At 47.4% G+C, this 22,465-nt stretch overlaps 1 protein-coding gene across 1 annotated transcript in view; it reads left to right on the top strand.

Annotated features, from left to right (window-relative positions):
* Positions 1-5,679: 5,679 nt before the first annotated feature.
* The window catches only part of EPHX2 (epoxide hydrolase 2), an 80,228-nt gene continuing 63,442 nt past the window's right edge, over positions 5,680-22,465 (top strand). The window contains exons 1-2 of the mRNA XM_044289494.1: positions 5,680-5,837; positions 21,959-22,043. Coding sequence (XP_044145429.1) covers positions 5,734-5,837; positions 21,959-22,043 — 189 coding nt within the window. The 5' untranslated portion in view covers positions 5,680-5,733. The remainder of the gene's footprint in view (positions 5,838-21,958; positions 22,044-22,465) is intronic.

Raw genomic sequence — 22,465 nt, forward strand, 5'->3', positions numbered from 1 at the left:
AGGGTGCTTTTGATGGGGTTAAACGCCAGTTAGGTGGAGGAGCTCAGTGACAGGCAGCCATTCAGCTAAGCGGCCAAGCTCCGCCCCCTTTGCATTATTTTTGTTGCATGGGGTCCAATTTTGCTCTGTACTAGCTTTTAGCCTTTTTTTAAGGTTAAAAACTTCTAAAAGGGCTATTATTGACCAGTACGCATACGGAACCCTACTTTACATCGCTTCGGACCTGAACTTCTGAAAAACTAATAAAATGCTGTATATTTTTCTCCTTGCAAAGCAATGAAGTCAATGGCATTTATGTAATAATGGGCAGTAAATGCCACCCGGTCAAGGGCTTGTGATAAAGCAGTGCAGCGTACAACAACCTGACTGCTTCCCCCCGCTGTATCAGAGTATCGCCCCTGTAAGGCCCCTTTCAGACGAGCAAGTTTTCCGCTTGGGTCAGGATTCAGTGCGGGTGCTATGCGTTCACGTCACGCATTGCACCAGCAAATGACTATAGAGTTATCCAACTGTGCAGACTGAATTTTGGGTCCTAATGGCCAATTCTCAGACCCCTATCAGAATATAGTTGTACATGGCAGATCCAGAGCATCACTTTCTGCAATGGAAAGCCATTCACTGGCCTTGGCAGTGGGGTGTCCCTATGGAGAGGGAACCTGCTGAGACCAGTGGATGGCTGCAGCGGTGGACGTGATAATGGAAGCAGCAGGAACTCCAGGCACTGCAACAGAGTATATGTGAATAGGTAAGTGCCTTTTTAATTTTATGTTAAGCCATAATTCTCCTTTAAAGGGTTTGTCGAGTGGTTAAAACTGATCCGGATAGGTCATCAATATGTGATCGGTTGGGGGTCTGATGCCCAGCCCCCCCCCGCAGATCAGCTGTTTTGAACAGGTTGTGGAGTTCCAGCACAGCGCGTCCACTGAATAGTGGCTGCGCTTGGTATTCAACTGAAAGGGACTGAACTACGCCTAGGACACAGGACCGATGAATGTGACGTCACAAGCCTGCAAAGAGGATTCAGCGCTTACCAGAGCGTCGCAGTCTCTTCAAACTGCTGATTGGCAGGGGTTCCCGAAAGTCTGACCCACACAGATCACATACTGATGTCCTCTCCTGAAATAGGACATTAGTATAAAAAACTTGGACGGCCCCTTTAAGGACATCATACAAATTGGCACAGATTTGAACAAAAATGGAGAGTGGATGTAAGGCGGTTCTTGGCACTGAAATCTATTCTGACATTAGCCCCCAGTTTGCCGTATCTTCCATCTCAGCTGGTTGTTGTCCATCGATTGTACCGAACCCCTAAGGCTACTTTCACACTCGCGTTTGGTGTGGATCCGTCATGTATCTGCACAAACGCATCCGTTCAGATAATACAACCGTTTGCATCTTTTCAGAACGAATCCGTTTGTGTTATCTTTAACATAGCCAAAACGGATCCGTCATGAACCCCAATGAAAGTCAATGGAGGACGGATCCGTTTTCTATTGTGTCAGATTGTGTCATAGAAAACGGATCCGCCCCATTGACTTACATTGTGTGCCAGGACGGATCCGTTTGGCTCAGTTTCATCAGACGGACACCAAAACGCTGCAGGCAGAATGGAGACTGAACGGAGGCAAAGTGATGCATTCTGAGTGGATCCTTATCTATTTAGAATGCATTAGGGCAAAAACTGATCCTTTTTGGACCGTTTGTGAGAGCCCTGAACGGATCTCACAAACGGAAAGCCAAAACGCCAGTGTGAACGTAAACTAAACTGTGGGTTACAATGAAGTCTAGAAGTATCGATGACTGTCCAAAATTGTGAGCGAAAATGTTGGCTGGATTCACCTCCTTTTGGAGATGTCTAAAACGCTACAGATTCTAGGATCAGGTATTGAATATATTAATTTTGTTTTATAAATTGTTTTCCCAAAAAGTCCTTAATGTATTCCGGGCGTATCGGATATTTGGGGCGTATCAGAAAGTCTTTTATTAAGGGCGTAACAGAAAGTCCTTAATGTATTCCGGGCGTATCAGATATTTGGGGCGTATCAGAAAGTCCTTTATTAAGGGTGTAACAGAAAGTCCTTAATGTATTCGGGGCGTATCAGAAAGAAGTTTATGTATTTGGGTTTGTATCAGGTATTTTTCTTCTCGTTACCATAGATAGAATTGTTAAGAGCTGAGCAGAGATGCATATGTATGTAGGTGCTGCACGGCCTGGAGTGATTTTCCTTCTTTACACCACTTTTAGCCTTTTTGTAAGGTTGTTAAAAACTTCTAAAAGGGCTATTATTGACCAGTACGCATGTGGAACCCTACTTTACATCGCTTCGGACCTGAACTTCTGAAAAAGTAATAAAATGCTAGATATTTTGCGCGAAAAACAGCACTCATGTACACAGCCCTTTTGAAATTAATGGGTCCGGATTCAGTGCGGGTGCTATGCGTTCAAGTCACGCATTTCACCCGCGCGGAAAACTCGCTCGTGTGAAAGGGGCCTAACTCGGCTTTTGATAATGCCAGATAAGGATGGTATAATGGTCGGATATGCCATCACTTTTCAATGGAAAACACACTAAACAAGCACAACCACCTCTCCACCCACCGCTCTGGGACTGCTGGATACGGCTGAGCCAGCATACGCAGCCTCTCTGTGTTCACTTTGAGGGTCCCATTCTGCAACCCGCACCTATCTGACACTGATTGCAGATCCCAGCGATCAGTGTCGGACTGGAGTACCTAGGGCCCACCAGTAAAATTTATTTTGGGGGCCCACCGTACCGTACAGTGGAATATAATAAATAATTTAACAAGTTTTTTATACGAACATAGGCTAGTTGAGGTGCTGTACATTGAATATATGTATGTAGTACAGTAAATCTAATGTGTTATGTGCCACTTGTGCAGGGGGTGGGAGACTAGGGGCCCACCTTGGTCAGGGGCCCACCGGGGGATTCCCCTGTACTCCTGTGGGCCAGTCCGAGCCTGCCAGCGATACGCCGTCAATGTACCAGATGTGCAAACCTCTATTTCCTAGGTAACAGACTACTAAACTACCTAAAGGGCTTTTCTGAGACCCTCAAACACTGGGTAGACGGCTGGAAGTGTTATAAAGTAGCAATACCCAGCCATGGAAAACCACTGATTGACATTAAAGTCCATGCGTACGTGTGCTTTTCATGGAGATTACAGACGGCTCACGTCGGAGATTCACTGACGTGTCAAAGAGGCATTAGGGCGCCTCTTGCTTTGGCAGATATGGCGGCATCCATGCATTACATGGACATCCATTTTTTTCCAGCATCTATAGACTACTGTACTGTGCACAAAGACGTTTTCTCACAAGAAAGAAATATTGTTGGGCCCCACTGCAGGATACGGCTATGTTCACACTGCGTTCAGTTTCTTCTTTGGCACGTAAGCAGGGAAAGAACCCTGGCGCACTTATATGTAAAGTGTAGTTGTCTTCCATCAAGGTCCTCCAGTGCAGTACACTGACGGCGGAGTAAACACCAGAGAAAAATACTGGCAGTACACTAAAGGCAGAGTGAATACCAGAGAAAAATACTGGCAGTACACTGACGGCGGAGTGAATACCAGAGAAAAATACTGGCAGTACTCTGACCGCAGAGTGAACACTAGAGGAGAATACTGGCTGTACACTGACGGCGGAGTGAACACTAGAGGAGAATAGTGGCAGTACACTGACGGCGGAGTGAATACCAGAGAAAAATACTGGCAGTACACAGATGGCAGAGTGAACACTAGAGGAGAATACTGGCAGTACACAGACGGCGGAGTGAACACTGGCAGTACACTGACGGCGGAGTGAACACTAGAGGAGAATACTGGCAGTACACTGACGGCAGAGTGAATACCAGAGAAAAATACTGGCTGTACACTGACGGCGGAGTGAATACCAGAGAAAAATACTGGCAGTACTCTGACCGCAGAGTGAACACTAGAGGAGAATACTGGCTGTACACTGACGGCGGAGTGAACACTAGAGGAGAATAGTGGCAGTACACTGACGGCGGAGTGAATACCAGAGAAAAATACTGGCAGTACACAGATGGCAGAGTGAACACTAGAGGAGAATACTGGCAGTACACAGACGGCGGAGTGAACACTGGCAGTACACTGACGGCGGAGTGAACACTAGAGGAGAATACTGGCAGTACACTGACGGCAGAGTGAATACCAGAGAAAAATACTGGCTGTACACTGACGGCAGAGTGAACACTAGAGAATACTGGCAGTACACTGACGGCGGAGTGAACACTAGAGAATACTGGCAGTACACTGACGGCAGAGTGAACACTAGAGAATACTGGCAGTACACTGACGGCGGAGTGAACACTAGAGAATACTGGCAGTACACTGACGGCGGAGTGAACACCAGAGTGGCGGCACACTGAATGCCTACATGCCGCATCGGTATTACTGTCGTACATGCCGCATCGGTATTATTACCGTACATGCCGCATCGGTATTACTATCGTACATGCCGCATCGGTATTATTGTCGTACCTGCCGCATCGGTATTACTGTCGTACATGGCGCATCGGTATTATTGTCGTACCTGCCGCATCGGTATTATTACCGTACCTGCCGCATCGGTATTACTGTCGTACATGGCGCATCGGTATTATTGTCGTACCTGCCGCATCGGTATTACTGTCGGACATGCCGCATCGGTATTATTGTCGTACCTGCCGCATCGGTATTATTATTATTATAGTGTTAGCACAGACCCGGCAGGCTGCTCACCCGCCGGACCCTGCTGTCGCAAGTTTGAAAGTAGCCTATTTAGACTGGTGTAACCGCCGGAGACCTAAGGCTACTTTCACATCTGCGTTTTTGCAGGATCCGTCATGGCATCTGTTCTGAACGGATCCTGTTGTATTAGCTCTAAAATAGCCAAGACGGATGCGTCCTGACACACAATGTAAGGCAATGGGCGCCAGATCCGTTTTCTATTGTGTCAGAGAAAACGGATCCGTCCCAATTGACTTACATTGTGTGTCAGGACGGATCCGTCTTACTCTGCATCCCAAGCCGGACAGAAAAACTTTGCTTGCAGCGGTTTTCTGTTTGCGATGGGAGCGCAACCAAATGGAACAGAACGCATTCCGGTGTATTCCATTCCGACTGACAATGAATGGGGATATATCATTCACCTACCATTGAGTTCAATGGGTAAGCCGCCTGGTAATTTACACGGGGTGGATTATTTTTCACTTTAAAAAACTGCGAGACAGACGTGGCGTCTTCATCCTTCACGCGGGTTCCACGTCTAAATTTCCATTGAAACGGGCGCGATCAAGAACCAAGCTGAGGATTCTGCGTCGGTTTCCTCCAGCGCACGCTCTGTGTGAACACAACCTTAGATCTGCGTTTACTCCACCGCGGAGACGCACGAGGAGTCACCCCCATTGTCGTTCCTCGCTTTTCACGCCTACGTTAACTTACAAGCCGCTTATTTCTGCTGGATTTTATTTTCACAGCGCAGGCGTAAATCTGTGCAGAAATATCACATAATCTCCAGATTTCAGGTAGATTTGGAAGGTGGGGATTGGGGGGCACATTATAGGAATTCCTGTATACACTTCCCACCCCCACTACAGGTAGCACTGGGTGGACCCGTTATGTATATAGGACTCACACTGACGGGAGGGGGCGGGGCACACGGCAGCCTTAAGTGTCAGCAGCTCTGAGCGGGGAGCAGAGGGCACAGACATGGCTGCCAAGCGCTTCGTGCTCTTCGACTTGGGCGGGGTGCTGCTCACCCCCGGCCCGCAGGCCGCCTTCCAGAAGCTGGAGAAGACCCTCAAACTACCGGGGTGAGTGACCGCAGCGCTGCAGCTGTGGGGGGAGTGCGGGACGTCACGTGACACGGCGCGCCAGTCTCCAGGATAGTGAGGGACGTCACGCGGTGGTCATGTGACACGATTAGGCGGGAAGGTTGAGGTGGTCTTGTAGTAGTGTGGGTGGATAATGACGGCGGCTAATTTATCAGTGTGGAACATGTAACAGGACGGTGTGTATGAGAAGTGACTGGACCCTGTATATGAGAGGTGACAGGACCCTGTGTATGAGATGTGACAGGACCCTGTATATGAGATGTGACAGGACCCTGTATATGAGATGTGACAGGACCCTGTATATGAGAGGTGACAGGACCCTGTATATGAGAGGTGACAGGACCCTGTGTATGGGATGTGACAGGACCCTGTGTATGGGATGTGACAGGACCCTGTATATGAGAGGTGACAGGACCCTGTGTATGGGATGTGACAGGACCCTGTGTATGGGATGTGACAGGACCCTGTATATGAGAAGTGACAGGACCCTGTGTATGAGATGTGACAGGACCCTGTGTATGAGAGGTGACAGGACCCTGTGTATGGGATGTGACAGGACCCTGTGTATGGGATGTGACAGGACCCTGTGTATGGGATGTGACAGGACCCTGTGTATGGGATGTGACAGGACCCTGTGTATGGGATGTGACAGGACCCTGTGTATGGGATGTGACAGGACCCTGTGTATGGGATGTGACAGGACCCTGTATATGAGATGTGACAGGACCCTGTATATGAGATGTGACAGGACCCTGTATATGAGAGGTGACAGGACCCTGTATATGAGAGGTGACAGGACCCTGTATATGAGAGGTGACAGGACCCTGTGTATGAGATGTGACAGGACCCTGTGTATGGGATGTGACAGGACCCTGTGTATGGGATGTGACAGGACCCTGTGTATGGGATGTGACAGGACCCTGTGTATGGGATGTGACAGGACCCTGTGTATGGGATGTGACAGGACCCTGTGTATGAGATGTGACAGGACCCTGTGTATGAGAAGTGACAGGACCCTGTGTATGAGAAGTGACAGGACCCTGTGTATGAGATGTGACAGGACCCTGTGTATGGGATGTGACAGGACCCTGTGTATGGGATGTGACAGGACCCTGTGTATGGGATGTGACAGGACCCTGTGTATGGGATGTGACAGGACCCTGTGTATGGGATGTGACAGGACCCTGTGTATGGGATGTGACAGGACCCTGTGTATGGGATGTGACAGGACCCTGTGTATGGGATGTGACAGGACCCTGTGTATGGGATGTGACAGGACCCTGTGTATGGGAGGTGACTGGACCCTGTGTATGGGAGGTGACTGGACCCTGTGTATGGGAGGTGACTGGACCCTGTGTATGGGAGGTGACTGGACCCTGTATACGAGAGGTGACGGGACCCTGTATATGAGGGGGAGAGGTGACGATGAGACCCTGTATATGAGGGAGAGATGTGATAAGGCATAGGGGACATTTGACCAGAGTAGGTTAAGCCAAACAGGTTGCCCGTTTTGGGAGAAAAGTTGGTGTCTTTTTTGTAAAGATTTTTTTTACCCTTTCTAATTCAGAAGTAAAAGTTAAGGTGGGTTCACACTAACATTAGGGATCCAGTTACGCCTTTCCGTTATAACAGAATCCATAAGACAGAAGGACGGATCCGTTCTTCTGCCCATAGACTTGTATTATGACGGAACCCTTTCCCGACCAGCGCCGTAATAGTACGGCGCAGTGGGACGTGACTTGCCGCCCAGCGCTGTACTATTACGGCCCCACTGATTAGCAGGGGACCGTCTGTTCCTGTTAGCAGGACCCCTGCTGTAAGCGCCGACATCAGTAAAAACTTAGATGCTGGCGCATTAACCCCTTCTATGCTGCGGTCAGCGCTGACCGCGACATAGAAGGGGATTTTCTGCAGGTGAGGAAGCCCACCGGGTCCCTGCGCTGCTGTGGCGGAGACCCGATGGGTGAGAAGGCAGCCCGATGCCTTGCACGGCATCGGGACCTGCCTTCTACGGGGGCCGAGGAGATCCAGCCTCAGGTCCGGTCTCCTAGGCAACCTGTTAGTGTATTATTCTGTGTCATACACTAAAAGGCAATGCATTACAATACAGATGTATTGTAAAGCATTGCAGAGGGGATCAGACCCCCAAAAGTGAACATCAGAAATAAAGTAAAAGACAGTGTTTTTAATAAAAATAAAAAAATAAAAGTTTCAAGTAAAAAAGAGAAACGCCCCTTTTCCCCTGATTTTATAATAATAAAAAAAAAAAATATACACATAAGGTATCGCCGCGTCCATAACGTCCGGCTCTCTAAATATATCATGATGTACCCCATCCGATAAACACCATGAAAAAATAAAGTAAAAACTGTCAAAAAAAGCTATTTTTGTCACTTTGCATCACAAAAAGTGCAATACCAAGCAATCAAAAAGGTGTATGTCCCACAAAATCATACCAATAAAACTGTCACCTCATCATGCAAAAAATTAGCATCTACATAAGAAATTGCTCAAAAAGTAAAACTATGGCTCTCCGAAAGAGACACAAAATATATATTTTTTTTGTTTCAAATATGCTATTATTGTGTTAAAGTGAAATAAATATAAAAAAGTATACATATTATGTATCGCCGCATCCGTAACAACCAGCTCTATAAAAATATCACATGACCTAACCCCTCAGGTGAACGCTGGAAAAATAAATAAATAAACTGTGCCAAAATTACCAATTTTTTGGTCACCTTGCCCCATAAAGTGTAATAATGAATGATCAAAAAATTCATATGTACTCAAAAATGGTACCAATAAAAACATCAACTCTTCCTGCAAAAAACGAGCCCCTACACGTCTTGTGCAGGGGCTCGTTTTTTGCAGGAGGAGTTGGAGACCCAAGAGTTGGCGTTGGGGACCCAAAAACATACTTTTCTTTAAAAAAAATGCTTTATGTAAAACTCAAACAAACAAAGAAAGTAGACATATTTGGTATTGTCGCGTCCGTAACAACCTGCTCTATACAAATAGCACATGATCTAACCTGTCAGATGAATGTTGTAAAAAATAATAATGGTGCCAAAACAGCCATTTTTTGGGGGTTACCTTGCCTCACAAAAAACATAATATAGAGCGATTAAAAATCATATGTACCCCAAAATAGTACCAATAAAACTGGCACCTTATCCCCTAGTTTCCAAAATGGGGTCACTTTTTGGGAGTTTCTACTGTAAGGTGCATCAGGGGGGCTTTAAATGGGACATGGCATCTAAAACCAGTACAGCAAAATCTGCCTTCAAAAAACCTTATGGTGCTCCTTTTCTTCTGCGCCCTACCGTGTGCCCTTACATCAGTTTACGATCACATATGGGGTGTTTCTGTAAACTACAGAATCAGGGCAATAAATATTGAGTTTTGTTTGGATGTTAACCCTCGATGCGTTAAAGAAAAAAATGGATTAAAATGGAAAATCTGCCAAAAAAAGTAAAATTTTTAAATGTCATCTCTATTTTCCTTTAATTCTTGTAGAACACCTAAAGCGTTAACAAAGACTGTAAAATCAGTTTTGAATAACTTGAAGGGTATAGTTTCTACAATGGGGTCATTTATGGGTGGTTTCTATTATGTAAGCCCCACAAAGTGACTTCAGACCTGGACTGGTCCTTAAAAAGTGGGTTTTGGAAATTTTCTTTAAAACTTTAAGGCTGAGTTCACACGGGCGTTACGGGACAAGGTGCGGGTGCGTTGCGGGAACATACCCGATTTTTTTTTTATTTTTTTTTTCCACGCAAGTGCAAAACATTGTAATGCGCTTTGCACTCGCGTGAGAAAAATCGGCATGTTTGGTACCCAAACCCGAACTTCTTCACAGAAGTTCGGGTTTGGGTTAGGTGCTGGGTAGATTGTATTATTTTCCCTTATAACCATGTTATAAGGGAAAATAATACATTCTGAATACAGAATGCATAGTACAATAGCGCTGGAGGGGTTAAAAAATAAATAAATAATCATTTAACTCACCTTAATCCACTTGTTCGCGCAGCCCGGCTTCTCTTCTGTGCTGTGTGCAGGAAAAGGACCTGTGGTGATGTCACTCCGGTCATCACATGGTCCATCACATGATCCATCACCATGGTAAAAGATCATGTGATGGACCATGTAATGACCGGAGTGACGTCACCACAGGTCCTTTTCCTGCACACAGCACAGAAGAGATGGCGGCTGCGCGAGCAAGTGGATTAAGATGAGTTTAATAAAAAAAAAAAAATATTTACCCCTTCAGCGCTATTGTACTATGCATTCTGTATTCAGAATGCTATTATTTTCCCTTATAACCATGTTATAAGGGAAAATAATACAATCTACCTAGCACCTAACCCAAACCCGAACTTCTGTGTGTGAAAAACTTCAACCGTGTGTGAAAATCGCACCGCATCCGCACTTGCTTGCGGATGTTTGCGATTTTCACGCAGCGCCATTCACTTCTATGGGGCCTGCGTTGCGTGATAAACACACAATATAGAGCATGCTGCGATTTTCACGCAACGCACAAGTGATGCATGAAAATCACAGCTAATGTGCACAGCCCCATAGAAATTAATGGGTCCGGATTCGGTGCGGGTGCAATGCGTTCACCTCCCGCATTGCACCCGCGCGGAATACTTGCCCGTGTGAACTCAGCCTAAGACCCCTTTCACATGGGCGAGATTTCCATGCGGGTGCAATGCGTGAAGTGAACGCATTGCACCCGCACTGAATCTGAACCCATTCATTTCTATGGGGCTGTGCACATGAGCGGTGATTTTCACGTATCACTCGTTGCGTGAAAATCGCAGCATGCTTTATATTGTGCGAGCAAGTGGATTAAGGTGAGTTAAATAATTTTTTCGTTTTTTAACCCCTTCAGCGCTATTGTACTATGCATTCTGTATTCAGAATGCTATTATTTTCCCTTATAACCATGTTATAAGGGAAAAAATTACAATCTACACAACACCGATCCCAAGCCTGAACTTCTGTGAAGAAGTTCGGGTTTGGGTACCAAACATGCCGATTCTTCTCACGCGCATGCAAAACGCATTACAATGTTTTGCACTCGCGCGGAAAAATCGCGCATGTTCCCGCAACACACCTGCACCTTTTCCCGTAACGCCCATCTGAAAGAGGCGTAACAATTGCTTCTAAAACTCTGAGCCTTCTAACCTCCCCAAAAAATAAAATGACATTTACAAAATGATCCAAACATAACGTAGACATATGGGGAATGTTAAGGAATACTGGTAAATATTTTATGAGGTATAACTTTCTGTTTTAAAAGCAGAGAAATTGAAATTTTGAAAACTGCGAATCTTTAAAATTTTTGGTAAATTTGGATTTTTTCATAGATAAAGGTGAAATATATTGACTCAAATTTATGACTATCATGAAGTACAATGTGTCATGAGAAAACAATCTCAGAATGGCTTGGATAAGTAAAAACGTTCTAAAGTTATTACCACATAGTGACATATGTCCGATTTGCAAAAAAATGGCCTGGGGAGGAAGGTGAAAAATGGCCCGGGGTAGAAAAGGGTTAAAAGACAGGACTTTGATTTTATTTATTTTTTCTTTCTAAAAGATATTGCACTGTTCATTTAATTTTCAGCCACCCACCCTGGGGTCCCTTAGTGACCGCCATAAAAAGGCATATTGGTGATCATTAAGGGGTTAATGACTTAGGCTAGTTTCACACTAGCGGTAGGGGACTCCAGCAGGCTGTTCTGACGGGTGAACAGCCTGTCGGATCAGTCCTGCCACTAGTTCACGTGTGCTCCCGGACTGCCGCTCCGTCCTCATGGACTATAATGGGGCGGAGTTCCGGTGGCAGATGGACTAAAAGTACTGCCTGCTGTACTTTTAGTCCGGCCGCCTCTCGGCATGTGCTACCACCGGGACTCTGCACCCACCCCCATTATAGTCAAAGGGGACGGAGCTGCAGTCCAGGGGCACACATGAACAGACTGTTCCGGTAGGTGGATGGCCGCTCTCTCCCCATTGACTATAATGGGGGTGGGTGCGGAGTATCAGCGGCAGCACACGCCGAGAGGCGTCCGGACTAAAAGTACTGCATGCAGTACTTTTAGTCCGACTGCCTCTCGGCGTGCGCTGCCGTGCTGCCACCGGAACTCCGCCCCGCCCCCATTATAGTCAATAGGGACGGAGCGGCAGTCCGGGAGCACAAGTGAACTAGTGGCATCCGACAGGCTGTTCACCCACCGGAACAACCTGCTGGAGTCCTCTGCCGCTAGTGTGAAACTAACCTGTATGACAGGAGGGCGAGTCTCACAGGCAGTCCTATAGCCATCAACTTGGTTTATCACCTGCTTGTTTGACTTTGAACGTGTGGTTACCTCCTCCTCCATGTACTACCAGATTTCACACATCAGAAAGCCAGAGATCACCTTGACGCCGGCTCATGGGCCCAAATAATTTTGTACAAAATGTATTTGCCAAAAATGTAAAATGTATAAAATAAGCGTAGCATTGGCACTAGAATATTTTCTATGACTGTGGCAATATTATACTTTTATTTGTGTTTGCAGAGTGCTGTTGCCTTGTGTGTATTTCATTTGTATTTCATAATTTTTTTTTTTCCACTCTATAGGGATGAGCGAACTCGAACTGTATAGTTCGGGTTCGTACCGAATTTTGGGGTGTCCGTGACACGGACCCGAACCCGGACATTTTCGTAAAAGTCCGGGTTCGGGTTCGGTGTTCGTCGCTTTCTTCGCGCTTTTGTGACGCTTTCTTGGCGCTTTTTGAAAGGCTGCAAAGCAGCCAATCAACAAGCGTCATACTACTTGCCCCAAGAGGCCATCACAGCCATGCCTACTATTGGCATGGCTGTGATTGGCCAGAGCACCATGTGACCCAGCCTCTATTTAAGCTGGAGTCACATAGCGCCGCCCGTCACTCTGCTCTGATTAGCGTAGGGAGAGGTTGCGGCTGCGACAGTAGGGCGAGATTAGGCAGATTAACTCCTCCAAAGGACTTGATTAACTGATCGATCTGCAGCTGTGGATCATTGAGCTGCTGATCCTCAATTGCTCACTGTTTTTAGGCTGCACAGACCGTTTGTCAGTCTCATTTTTCTGGGGTGATCGGCGGCCATTTTGTGTCTTGTGGTGCGCCAGCACAAGCTGCGACCAAGTGCATTTAACCCTCAATGGTGTGGTTGTTTTTTGGCTAAAGCCTACATCAGGGTGAAGCTGTCACACCAAGTGCATTTAACCAGCAATAGTCTGTTCATTTTTTGGCCATATACAAAATCAGGGGCAAGCTGCGCCTGTCACCAAGTGCATTTAACCCTCAATGGTGTGGTTGTTTTTTGGCTAAAGCCTACATCAGGGTGAAGCTGTCACACCAAGTGCATTTAACCAGCAATAGTCTGTTCATTTTTTGGCCATATACAAAATCAGGGGCAAGCTGCGCCTGTCACCAAGTGCATTTAACCCTCAATGGTGTGGTTGTTTTTTGGCTAAAGCCTACATCAGGGTGAAGCTGTCACACCAAGTGCATTTAACCAGCAATAGTCTGTTCATTTTTTGGCCATATCCCAGTCTAATTCTGTCACTAAATCCATACCGGTCACCCAGCGCCTAAATACTAGGCCTCAAATTTATATCCAGCTAAATCTGTCCCTAGTGCTGTAGCTGGGCGAGTTATTTAGTGTCCGTTCAAGCACATTTCTTGTTCTGGGTTGAAATACAATTCCCAATTTAGCAATTTCATAATTTAGTGGTTCCTGCTATATCAGAGCTATTTGAAATCTATCCCAAAAAGGGTATATAATATTGAAGGTGCACATTGGGTCATTCAGAATAACTTCACACACACCCGCTACTGTGTATTTCCAAGTCTAATTCTGTCACTAAACCCATACCTGTCACCCAGCGCCTAAATACTAGGCCTCAAATTTAAATCCCTCTAAATCTCTCGTTACCCACCGCTGTACTGTTGTTGCTGGGCAAGATATTTAGTGTCCGTCAAAGCACATTTTTTGTTCTGGGTTGAAGTACAATTCCCAATTTAGCAATTTCATAATTTAGTGGTTTCTGCTATATCAGAGCTATTTGAAATCTATCCCTAAAAGGGTATATAATATTGAAGGTGCACATAGGGTCATTCAGAATAACTTCACACACACGCTTCTGTGCATTTCCAAGTCTAATTCTGTCACTAAATCCATACCGGTGACCCAGCGCCTAAATACTAGGCCTCAAATTTAAATCCCTCTAAATCTCTCGTTACCCACCGCTGTACTGTTGTTGCTGGGCAAGATATTTAGTGTCCGTCAAAGCACATTTTTTGTTCTGGGTTGAAGTACAATTCCCAATTTAGCAATTTCATAATTTAGTGGTTTCTGCTATATCAGAGCTATTTGAAATCTATCCCTAAAAGGGTATATAATATTGAAGGTGCACATTGGGTCATTCAGAATAACTTCACACACACCCGCTACTGTGTATTTCCAAGTCTAATTCTGTCACTAAACCCATACCTGTCACCCAGCGCCTAAATACTAGGCCTCAAATTTAAATCCCTCTAAATCTCTCGTTACCCACCGCTGTACTGTTGTTGCTGGGCAAGATATTTAGTGTCCGTCAAAGCACATTTTTTGTTCTGGGTTGAAGTACAATTCCCAATTTAGCAATTTCATAATTTAGTGGTTTCTGCTATATCAGAGCTATTTGAAATCTATCCCTAAAAGGGTATATAATATTGAAGGTGCACATAGGGTCATTCAGAATAACTTCACACACACGCTTCTGTGCATTTCCAAGTCTAATTCTGTCACTAAATCCATACCGGTGACCCAGCGCCTAAATACTAGGCCTCAAATTTATATCCCTCTAAATCTCTCGTTACCCACCGCTGTACTGTTGTTGCTGGGCAAGATATTTAGTGTCCGTCAAAGCACATTTTTTGTTCTGGGTTGAAGTACAATTCCCAATTTAGCAATTTCATAATTTAGTGGTTTCTGCTATATCAGAGCTATTTGAAATCTATCCCTAAAAGGGTATATAATATTGAAGGTGCACATAGGGTCATTCAGAATAACTTCACACACACGCTTCTGTGCATTTCCAAGTCTAATTCTGTCACTAAATCCATACCGGTGACCCAGCGCCTAAATACTAGGCCTCAAATTTAAATCCCTCTAAATCTCTCGTTACCCACCGCTGTACTGTTGTTGCTGGGCAAGATATTTAGTGTCCGTCAAAGCACATTTTTTGTTCTGGGTTGAAGTACAATTCCCAATTTAGCAATTTCATAATTTAGTGGTTTCTGCTATATCAGAGCTATTTGAAATCTATCCCAAAAAGGGTATATAATATTGAAGGTGCACATTGGGTCATTCAGAATAACTTCACACACACCCGCTACTGTGTATTTCCAAGTCTAATTCTGTCACTAAACCCATACCTGTCACCCAGCGCCTAAATACTAGGCCTCAAATTTAAATCCCTCTAAATCTCTCGTTACCGCTGTACTGTTGTAGCTGGGAAAGTTATTTAGTGCCCGTCAAAGCACATTTTTTGTTCTGGGTTGAAGTACAATTCCCAATTTAGCAATTTCATAATTTAGTGGTTCCTGCTATATCAGAGCTATTTGAAATCTATCCCAAAAAGGGTATATAATATTCAAGGTGCACATTGGGTCATTCAGAATAACTTCACACACACGCTTCTGTGCATTTCCAAGTCTAATTCTGTCACTAAATCCATACCGGTCACCCAGCGCCTAAATACTAGGCCTCAAATTTATATCCCGCTGAATTTGAATACAATACATTGGGCCAAATAATATATTTGTTGTTGTGGTGAACGATAACAATGAGAAAAACATCTAGTAAGGGACGCGGACGTGGACATGGTCGTGGTGGTGTTAGTGGACCCTCTGGTGCTGGGAGAGGACGTGGCCGTTCTGCCACATCCACACGTCCTAGTGTACCAACTACCTCAGGTCCCAGTAGCCGCCAGAATTTACAGCGATATATGGTGGGGCCCAATGCCGTTCTAAGGATGGTAAGGCCTGAGCAGGTACAGGCATTAGTCAATTGGGTGGCCGACAGTGGATCCAGCACGTTCACATTATCTCCCACCCAGTCTTCTGCAGAAAGCGCACAGATGGCGCCTGAAAACCAACCCCATCAGTCTGTCACATCACCCCCATGCATACCAGGGAAACTGTCTCAGCCTCAAGTTATGCAGCAGTCTCTTATGCTGTTTGAAGACTCCGCTGGCAGGGTTTCCCAAGGGCATCCACCTAGCCCTTCCCCAGCGGTGAAAGACATAGAATGCACTGACGCACAACCACTTATGTTTCCTGATGATGAGGACATGGGAATACCACCTCAGCATGTCTCTGATGATGACGAAACACAGGTGCCAACTGCTGCGTCTTTCTGCAGTGTGCAGACTGAACAGGAGGTCAGGGATCAAGACTGGGTGGAAGACGATGCAGGGGACGATGAGGTCCTAGACCCCACATGGAATGAAGGTCGTGCCACTGACTTTCACAGTTCGGAGGAAGAGGCAGTGGTGAGACCGAGCCAACAGCGTAGCAAAAGAGGGAGCAGTGGGCAAAAGCAGAACACCCGCCGCCAAGAGACTCCGCCTGCTACTGACCGCCGCCATCTGGGACCGAGCACCCCAAAGGCAGCTTCAAGGAGTTCCCTGGCATGGCACTTCTTCAAACAATGTGCTGACGACAAGACCCGAGTGGTTTGCACGCTGTGCCATCAGAGCCTGAAGCGAGGCATTAACGTTCTGAACCTGAGCACAACCTGCATGACCAGGCACCTGCATGCAAAGCATGAACTGCAGTGGAGTAAACACCTTAAAACCAAGGAAGTCACTCAGGCTCCCCCTGCTACCTCTTCTGCTGCTGCCGCCTCGGCCTATTCTGCTGCTGCCGCCTCGGCCTCTTCCTCCGCCTCTGGAGGAACGTTGGCACCTGCCGCCCAGCAAACAGGGGATGTACCACCAACACCACCACCACCACCTCCGTCACCAAGCGTCTCAACCATGTCACACGCCAGCGTTCAGCTCTCCATCTCACAAACATTTGATAGAAAGCGTAAATTCCCACCTAGCCACCCTCGATCCCTGGCCCTGAATGCCAGCATTTCTAAACTACTGGCCTATGAAATGCTGTCATTTAGGCTGGTGGACACAGACAGCTTCAAACAGCTCATGTCGCTTGCTGTCCCACAGTATGTTGTTCCCAGCCGGCACTACTTCTCCAAGAGAGCCGTGCCTTCCCTGCACAACCAAGTATCCGATAAAATCAAGTGTGCACTGCGCAACGCCATCTGTAGCAAGGTCCACCTAACCACAGATACGTGGACCAGTAAGCACGGCCAGGGACGCTATATCTCCCTAACTGCACACTGGGTAAATGTAGTGGCAGCTGGGCCCCAGGCGGAGAGCTGTTTGGCGCACGTCCTGCCGCCGCCAAGGATCGCAGGGCAACATTCTTTGCCTCCTGTTGCCACCTCCTCCTTCTCGGCTTCCTCCTCCTCTTCTTCCACCTGCTCATCCAGTCAGCCACACACCTTCACCACCAACTTCAGCACAGCCCGGGGTAAACGTCAGCAGGCCATTCTGAAACTCATATGTTTGGGGGACAGGCCCCACACCGCACAGGAGTTGTGGCGGGGTATTGAACAACAGACCGACGAGTGGTTGCTGCCGGTGAGCCTCAAGCCCGGCCTGGTGGTGTGTGATAATGGGCGAAATCTCGTTGCAGCTCTGGGACTAGCCAATTTGACGCACATCCCTTGCTTGGCGCATGTGCTGAATTTGGTGGTGCAGAAGTTCATTCACAACTACCCCGACATGTCAGAGCTGCTGCATAAAGTGCGGGCCGTCTGTTCGCGCTTCCGGCGTTCACATCCTGCCGCTGCTCGCCTGTCTGCGCTACAGCGTAACTTCGGCCTTCCCGCTCACCGCCTCATATGCGACGTGCCCACCAGGTGGAACTCCACCTTGCACATGCTGGACAGACTGTGCGAGCAGCAGCAGGCCATAGTGGAGTTTCAGCTGCAGCACGCACGGGTCAGTCGCACTACAGAACAGCACCACTTCACCACCAATGACTGGGCCTCCATGCGAGACCTGTGTGCCCTGTTGCGCTGTTTCGAGTACTCCACCAACATGGCCAGTGGCGATGACGCCGTTATCAGCGTTACAATACCACTTCTATGTCTCCTTGAGAAAACACTTAGGGCGATGATGGAAGAGGAGGTGGCCCAGGAGGAGGAGGAGGAGGATGAGGAAGAGGGGTCATTTTTAGCACTTTCAGGCCAGTCTCTTCGAAGTGACTCAGAGGGAGGTTTTTTGCAACAGCAGAGGCCAGGTACAAATGTGGCCAGCCAGGGCCCACTACTGGAGGACGAGGAGGACGAGGATGAGGGGGAGGTGGAGGAGGATGAGGATGAAGCATGGTCACAGCGGGGTGGCACCCAACGCAGCTCGGGTCCATCACTGGTGCGTGGCTGGGGGGAAAGGCAGGACGATGACGATACGCCTCCCACAGAGGACAGCTTGTCCTTACCCCTGGGCAGCCTGGCACACATGAGCGACTACATGCTGCAGTGCCTGCGCAACGACAGCAGAGTTGCCCACATTTTAACCTGTGCGGACTACTGGGTTGCCACCCTGCTGGATCCACGCTACAAAGACAATGTGCCCACCTTACTTCCTGCACTGGAGCGTGATAGGAAGATGCGCGAGTACAAGCGCACGTTGGTAGACGCGCTACTGAGAGCATTCCCAAATGTCACAGGGGAACAAGTGGAAGCCCAAGGCCAAGGCAGAGGAGGAGCAAGAGGTCGCCAAGGCAGCTGTGTCACGGCCAGCTCCTCTGAGGGCAGGGTTAGCATGGCAGAGATGTGGAAAACTTTTGTCAACACGCCACAGCTAACTGCACCACCACCTGATACGCAACGTGTTAGCAGGAGGCAACATTTCACTAACATGGTGGAACAGTACGTGTGCACACCCCTCCACGTACTGACTGATGGTTCGGCCCCATTCAACTTCTGGGTCTCTAAATTGTCCACGTGGCCAGAGCTAGCCTTTTATGCCTTGGAGGTGCTGGCCTGCCCGGCAGCCAGCGTTTTGTCTGAACGTGTATTCAGCACGGCAGGGGGCGTCATTACAGACAAACGCAGCCGCCTGTCTACAGCCAATGTGGACAAGCTGACGTTCATAAAAATGAACCAGGCATGGATCCCACAGGACCTGTCCGTCCCTTGTCCAGATTAGACATTAACTACCTCCCCATAACCATATATTATTGGACTCCAGGGCACTTCCTCATTCAATCCTATTTTTATTTTCATTTTACCATTATATTGCGATGCTACCCAAAGTTGAATGAACCTCTCCTCTGCCTGTGTGCTAGGCCTAAATATATGCCAATGGACTGTTGCAGTGGTGGCTGACATGAAGCCTGATTCTCTGCTATGACATGCAGACTAATTCTCTGCTGACATGAAGCCAGATTGTCTGTTACGGGACCTCTCTCCTCTGCCTGGGTGCTGGGCCTAAATTTATGACAATGGACTGTTGCAGTGGTGGCTGACGTGAAGCCTGATTCTCTGCTATGACATGCAGACTGATTCTCTGCTGACATGAAGCCAGATCGTCTGTTACGGGACCTCTCTGCTCTGCCTGTGTGCTAGGCCTAAATATATGCCAATGGACTGTTGCAGTGGTGGGTGACGTGAAGCCTCATTCTCTGCTATGACATGCAGACTGATTCTCTGCTGACATGAAGCCAGATTGTCTGTTACGGGACCTCTCTGCTCTGCCTGTGTGCTAGGCCTAAATATATGCCAATGGACTGTTGCAGTGGTGGGTGACGTGAAGCCTCATTCTCTGCTATGACATGCAGACTGATTCTCTGCTTTCATGAAGCCAGATTGTCTGTTACGGGACCTCTCTGCTCTGCCTGTGTGCTAGGCCTAAATATATGCCAATGGACTGTTGCAGTGGTGGGTGACGTGAAGCCTCATTCTCTGCTATGACATGCAGACTGATTCTCTGCTGACATGAAGCCAGATTGTCTGTTACGGGACCTCTCTGCTCTGCCTGTGTGCTAGGCCTAAATATATGCCAATGGACTGTTGCAGTGGTGGGTGACGTGAAGCCTCATTCTCTGCTATGACATGCAGACTAATTCTCTGCTGACATGAAGACAGATTCTCTGTTACGGGACCTCTCTCCTCTGCCTGTGTGTGTGCTGGGCCTAAATATATGCCAATGGACTGTTGCAGTGGTGGCTGACGTGAAGCCTCATTCTCTGCTATGACATGCAGACTGATTCTCTGCTGACATGAAGCCAGATTCTCTGTTACGGGACCTCTCTCCTCTGCCTGTGTGTGTGCTGGGCCTAAATATATGCCAATGGACTGTTGCAGTGGTGGCTGACGTGAAGCCTCATTCTCTGCTATGACATGCAGACTGATTCTCTGCTGACATGAAGCCAGATTCTCTGTTACGGGACCTCTCTCCTCTGCCTGTGTGTGTGCTGGGCCTAAATATATGCCAATGGACTGTTGCAGTGGTGGCTGACGTGAAGCCTCATTCTCTGCTATGACATGCAGACTGATTCTCTGCTGACATGAAGCCAGATTCTCTGTTACGGGACCTCTCTCCTCTGCCTGTGTGTGTGCTGGGCCTAAATATATGCCAATGGACTGTTGCAGTGGTGGCTGACGTGAAGCCTCATTCTCTGCTATGACATGCAGACTAATTCTCTGCTGACATGAAGACAGATTCTCTGTTACGGGACCTCCCTCCTCTGCCTGGGTGCTGGGCCTAAATATATGCCAATGGACTGTTGCAGTGGTGGCTGACGTGAAGCCTCATTCTCTGCTATGACATGCAGACTGATTCTCTGCTGACATGAAGCCAGATTCTCTGTTACGGGACCTCTCTCCTCTGCCTGTGTGTGTGCTGGGCCTAAATATATGCCAATGGACTGTTGCAGTGGTGGCTGACGTGAAGCCTCATTCTCTGCTATGACATGCAGACTGATTCTCTGCTGACATGAAGCCAGATTCTCTGTTACGGGACCTCTCTCCTCTGCCTGTGTGTGTGCTGGGCCTAAATATATGCCAATGGACTGTTGCAGTGGTGGCTGACGTGAAGCCTCATTCTCTGCTATGACATGCAGACTAATTCTCTGCTGACATGAAGACAGATTCTCTGTTACGGGACCTCTCTCCTCTGCCTGTGTGTGTGCTGGGCCTAAATATATGCCAATGGACTGTTGCAGTGGTGGCTGACGTGAAGCCTCATTCTCTGCTATGACATGCAGACTGATTCTCTGCTGACATGAAGCCAGATTCTCTGTTACGGGACCTCTCTCCTCTGCCTGTGTGCTAGGCCTAAATATATGCCAATGGACTGTTGCAGTGGTGGCTGACGTGAAGCCTCATTCTCTGCTATGACATGCAGACTAATTCTCTGCTGACATGAAGACAGATTCTCTGTTACGGGACCTCTCTCCTCTGCCTGGGTGCCGGGGCCTAAATATCTGAGAATGGACTGTTCCAGTGGTGGGTGACGGGAAGCCAGATTCTCTGCTATGGAACCTCTCTCCAATTGATTTTGGTTAATTTTTATTTATTTAATTTTTATTTTAATTAATTTCCCTATCCACATTTGTTTGCAGGGGATTTACCTACATGTTGCTGCCTTTTGCAGCCCTCTAGCCCTTTCCTGGGCTGTTTTACAGCCGTTTTAGTGCCGAAAAGTTCGGGTCCCCATTGACTTCAATGGGGTTCGGGTTCGGGACGAAGTTCGGATCGGGTTCGGATCCCGAACCCGAACATTTCCGGGATGTTCGGCCGAACTTCTCGAACCCGAACATCCAGGTGTTCGCTCAACTCTACCACTCTATCCAGAGGATAGGTCATCGGTAAAACAAAATTTCGGAAACCACTTTTAACTCGCTAGAAATCTATTGCCCATGGTAAAATGTACAGTAGGGCTCCATAGAGTTATCCATCCTGTGCTCATTTCATATTTAGCATTGAGACTTTTTCTTTCCAGGGGATTCGTGTCGAATGTGTTTGTGAAGAGCGGCTCAGATGGACCGTTCGCCCAGGCGGAGAGGGGACAGATCCCGTTCTCTCAGGTAAGGTTGAAGAACCTGATGCAGAAGCTCAAGACCTTGTGGTCCATAAGCTATAATGTTCATGAGCTGTGTGTACAGGACTAAACATACAGATGTTACAGGGGGATCCACATCTCCGGATGCAGACCCCAGAAATGCACATAAAGTTATTATACCCCCCTGCCCTGTAAGGACAAATGTAAAGGACACATATAACCCTAGTGGACCAGACGAGACTGTAGATGCCCATCTTCTCCAGTAGGTGCCATGCGATATGTCATTTTACAGTCCCAGGGTCTCTAAGTAACCACCGTGGACAAACCCATACATTCTACCCCAAGTCCTACCAGATGCTGTTTACAGCGTAGATACGTTTTTTTTCATTGCAGTGTTCCCTGAGAAGAGTTAACTCGTAGTTCGTTTAAACAGCGTCCTCGTGTATT

This window comes from Bufo gargarizans, chromosome 4 (assembly GCF_014858855.1).
Source record: "Bufo gargarizans isolate SCDJY-AF-19 chromosome 4, ASM1485885v1, whole genome shotgun sequence".
NCBI lineage: Eukaryota > Metazoa > Chordata > Amphibia > Anura > Bufonidae > Bufo > Bufo gargarizans.